At 33.5% G+C, this 4,161-nt stretch overlaps 1 protein-coding gene across 1 annotated transcript; it reads right to left on the minus strand.

Annotated features, from left to right (window-relative positions):
• Positions 1 to 258: 258 nt before the first annotated feature.
• Positions 259 to 2,586, minus strand: LOC133290599 (GDSL esterase/lipase At1g71691-like). Its single transcript, XM_061488701.1, has 5 exons — positions 2,325 to 2,586; positions 1,496 to 1,620; positions 1,159 to 1,404; positions 553 to 802; positions 259 to 440 (listed from the first exon to the last, which is right to left on the minus strand). Exons 1-5 carry the CDS (start codon positions 2,584 to 2,586, stop codon positions 259 to 261), a joined length of 1,065 nt encoding a protein of 354 aa, XP_061344685.1.
• Between the last annotated feature and the right edge of the window lie 1,575 nt (positions 2,587 to 4,161).

Genomic DNA, 4,161 nt, shown 5'->3' on the forward strand with positions numbered 1-4,161 from the left:
TCCTTTCATTCTTACAAAGAGGTGAAACTCACATCTTTAAAACTTTTCACTCCACTCTCTCTTCCATGATTTATCTCTTTCTACTATTTAAAATAACATAACTTTATGTCCTTTAAAATTATATACAATTTTCCCAATAAAGTATTGTTCATTTGATGACACCTTAATTTGAGAGAGAATCAATCAAATCAGTAGCATCAGACATAATTTAACGGCCATAAGGGTTGTGAGTTACATCATAAATAGACTCCACTTATGCTAATTTGCAGCAATTAATTGCTTAACATTCATAGGAAATAGGGTTCCATCAAAAAACTCCTTTGCATATAGTTCATTTGCGGCTTCACTCATATGTGCAACATCGAAGAAATAGTACTGCTTCCGATTTTCACAAGGCTTTCTTCCTAGCTCAACACAAGGGTCCGAAATATTTGTGATCCCTACGCATTAGATATCAACGAAAAACCGTGAAGAGGTGCACTTATTATTAAAGTGAAAGAGAGAAATCGCATGATAGTTCTTTCTTTTTTCATGAATTTAATTAGCACTCACCAAATTTTTCTGTGTTGTTTCTAATTTGTTGGAAGAATTTGAAACCATCAAAAGAAATGAACGATGAACCTGAGAGCTGTGTCTGCAACTCTTTAAGCTTCGATGAGAGTTTATCTGGGAAGGGCTTAATCATTTGATTAATAGCTTCATTGCAACCTTTTGAATGTGTATTTCTCATAATATCAGGGATGCACCCAAGTGGTCCAATGCCAAGGATCACAAACTTTCGTGCTCCCAAATCATATATTCTCTGAAAATTAAAGGTTAAAGCAAAGATTAAAATAAAAATAAAATTGATGTATGAAATTTTTTGAATCCAAGTCTGTAAAGAATTATTTCAACGCAAAACTTTATTAAAGTTGTGAATTGAAATGTTTCTTTATATGATATCAGAGCTTATGTGACCATAAGGTCACAAGTTTGATCTTCACTGGCCCCATTTGGACCATGTGCAATATTCACGTTTCAAAGCGGGAGGAGTGTGTTAGAGAATAATATAAATAAAAAAAAAAGCCATCACCGAACACTTTAAGATTTTGGATTGAATTAGTTCTTTACAAATTCTGATGTATATATCTAGTCCGCAAATATTTCACCAAGTATTACCTTTACACGAGAAGCTAGTTGCCCGAGTAGGTAATCTGCAAATTGTTGTGGAGTGATCTTTGCATTGGGTGCCATTGCAGATTTCAAATAATTTAAAGCGTAATCATTAGAACCAATGGATAGTAGATATATGGAATTGGATAAGTGACGTTTTAGTTCAATTTCGCCTTTAAGGTTTCTTGGAAGATCATTCTTCGCAGTTGAGGTGAAATAGTCAACTTGTTTATCCAATGACAAGCATCCTCCCTTTGGCACAAAATAAGAATATAGTGAGCGAACAACAATAATTGCAATGTGAATAATAAAGTGGTTAAATTAAAAGCTATTTTCTTCTTACAGCTCTTGTCGAATTCAAGATCCCACACGAGGCTGATGCATAGTTAATCCCCGTGACAACTTGATATCTCTCAGTTTCAGATATACCCAAGTATGGTGGAGGCATTGGTAAACCCAATTTGATAGCTATGCAAAAAAAGACAGAAAAGTCCATATAATAAGTCAAGAAACCATACTTCGTTTTTAAATTGCGAGCATTGCGGCTATTATAATGTCCCCTTAATTTTTTTCTTTTCAATTTTTAAATTTCTTATTTATAAGTTGAAGACAATCATTATTTTAACTCAAAATCTTAACTTAGTAAATGAAAGGCTATTAAAGGTTTTTATATTTTCTTTAACATAATCCCTCACCTAATAACCTTTTGGGTTTGAAACATTGATATTGCACGTGCCCATTTTTTATTTTGTTTTTTACTTTGTGCTGACTTAATTTCACTAGAAAGTCATGGAGGATCGAACTCCTGACTCTGTGGTCACATAGACTTTATATCATGTAAAACAATAAATTCAACTCAAGAGCTTAAGCTGTTGGGTTGAAATGGTTCTTTGCATGATATGAAGTATGGATATTGCACATGCCCATCTTTTTTCGTTCTATCTTATATTGACTTAATTCTTGTGGAAAGTGGGGGCGATGAGTATCAAATTCATGACCGTTTGGTCACATCAAATCTAATATCATGTAAGGAATCACCTCACTAAAAATTTAAGCTTATAAGTGCTGATTTTCAATGATTTTATATTATATCTCTTTAATATAAGTTGAAGAGCATTATTTGTGAATGTAAATAATGTATACATTTGCAATACTTGTAGGGCAGAACTTACCAAGAATATCTGCAGAGGTTTTGCCATTGGTAAACCTGCCCGTAGGGCCTTTAGGGAAGTCTATGCCATAAGGGTACATATTTGCCTTAGCAGGTGTCTTGAGATTGTTGTTGTTTCCAGCATCTACGGTTGAATCACCAAAAACATACAATGCTGGCACAAGCCTGTGTGTAGAATCCGCATTGCCCAACAAAACTTGGTGTGTTAGAACGGTTATGACACATAAAAATTTCATGATTGCAATTTCTTTTTGTGTAGCCATTGAAGATGATGAATGATCTTAAGACACACCAAAATCTTGAAGAGGATGAACGCTTTAAATAATGGTTGTTGGGTGGTTAACCTTTTTTAAAATAGGTTGGAAATGGTTTTAAACAGTTCACGTTAAAAATCATTTCAATGTTTTGGTAAAAATGGTTATCTCCCAGCTGGTGCTTTTCGTCCAAAATCTGCTTTTTTGTTATTAGCCGTATAGAATGCACAAGGATCCTGTTAATCAGTTTTTGCTTTCCTTCCCTGATTAGGCAATCACGGTTGCACCAAGTTTCTATTATTTTTCTTTGGTTAGAAAAAATTAGAAAAATACTAAACAAAAATTAAAATTAAAATTAAATTAGTTTACAAATACTAATTCAGTTATACATGGGAAAAGGTAAAAAGTTAAAGCTAACTGTTTTTTTTTTTTTTTTTTAATTAACTCAACCATAATTATTTTGTTGAGGTCAGTTGGAATCAGTTAAAGGAGCAATACAAAGTACAAGGTGAGTCAGATATAAAGATATTTAATACTCTTCTAGAGGTGGCACAATTTTCAAATCCCCCTCCGATTCCACACGCTCGTACAATATTAAAATAACTTATTTTTGTGATCATTTTTTCAAAGGACTATTTTGCATCAATTTTAGATGTTGATTCTAACAGGAGGACTTACAATTTATTTCATTTACAACCTCATCTTAATCGTTGATTTCTGTCAATCAACGGTTATCATTTTTTGCGAATTGATAATTAATGAATGAGTTTAATTTGCGAAAATAATAATCCTTGATTAGCGAAATCAACAATAAGATATAGTTGTAAGAGATTGTAAATAAAAATATATTATAAGTATAATCTTCCTCTTCTAACATTTCATATGATTAATAAGTTAAAGTCATAATGCATGTATGATTAATATATAAAAGTTGGGTGTAATCATATCTCATATATATGTGTGACAATTATTTTATATAGGGTGGGATATTGTAACAACCAAGTAGGGTTACTACCAATGTTAATACCAATCAATCTCACCATTAGATTGAGTTTTTGATCTGACAGTCCTGATTTGATCCTTATATAGCCCTTTCTCTTCCCTTCTCTCCCCCCATTCTCTCTCCAACTATACTCTCTCCCGCAACCGCTGCCTACAGTCGCCGTTGTGTTGCTGCACTCTACCGCCTCGTCGATGCCGTTAATCCCTCTCTGAGTTGTGCGCCCCTCTCCCAGCCGAAATTATTAAGTTATTAACAATCAATGGATGGCGTATAGTAGGATAGATTAGAACGAGGCAATTGATAATTAACAAATAGAACAAAGCATCACCAGAAGCAAAAGCAGATCATGAAAAAAGTATATATAAGCCACTCGGCACATCGTATACTCAACTCGTAGGCATATTCCATGTCGATTCGTCGACAATAAACAAGCCATGACTCTAACTTTGAACAAGAAAGTATGCTGATGTATATTATATAGTTAAATTTCTTAGAAGTTTGGGGTTGGTAAATGCAACACCCCGTGTATACCCGGTTTGTTAACATGTCATCGTATTAAGCCACGCTTAATTAAAAATGCG

This window comes from Gastrolobium bilobum, unplaced genomic scaffold (assembly GCF_033153095.1).
Source record: "Gastrolobium bilobum isolate Gb01-03AN ecotype WA unplaced genomic scaffold, APGP_CSIRO_Gbil_v1 utg8557, whole genome shotgun sequence".
NCBI lineage: Eukaryota > Viridiplantae > Streptophyta > Magnoliopsida > Fabales > Fabaceae > Gastrolobium > Gastrolobium bilobum.

Excerpts from the sequence above, each read along its gene's own strand:
- LOC133290599 (XM_061488701.1), bottom strand. The coding sequence starts at position 2,586 with ATGGCTACACAAAAAGAAATTGCAATCATGAAATTTTTATGTGTCATA. Across the intron at positions 1,621-2,324 it reads AACCTCTGCAGATATTCTTG|CTATCAAATTGGGTTTACCA; the intron begins GTAAGTTCTGCC and ends TTTTTTGCATAG. Across the intron at positions 803-1,158 it reads AACTAGCTTCTCGTGTAAAG|AGAATATATGATTTGGGAGC; the intron begins GTAATACTTGGT and ends TTTAATTTTCAG.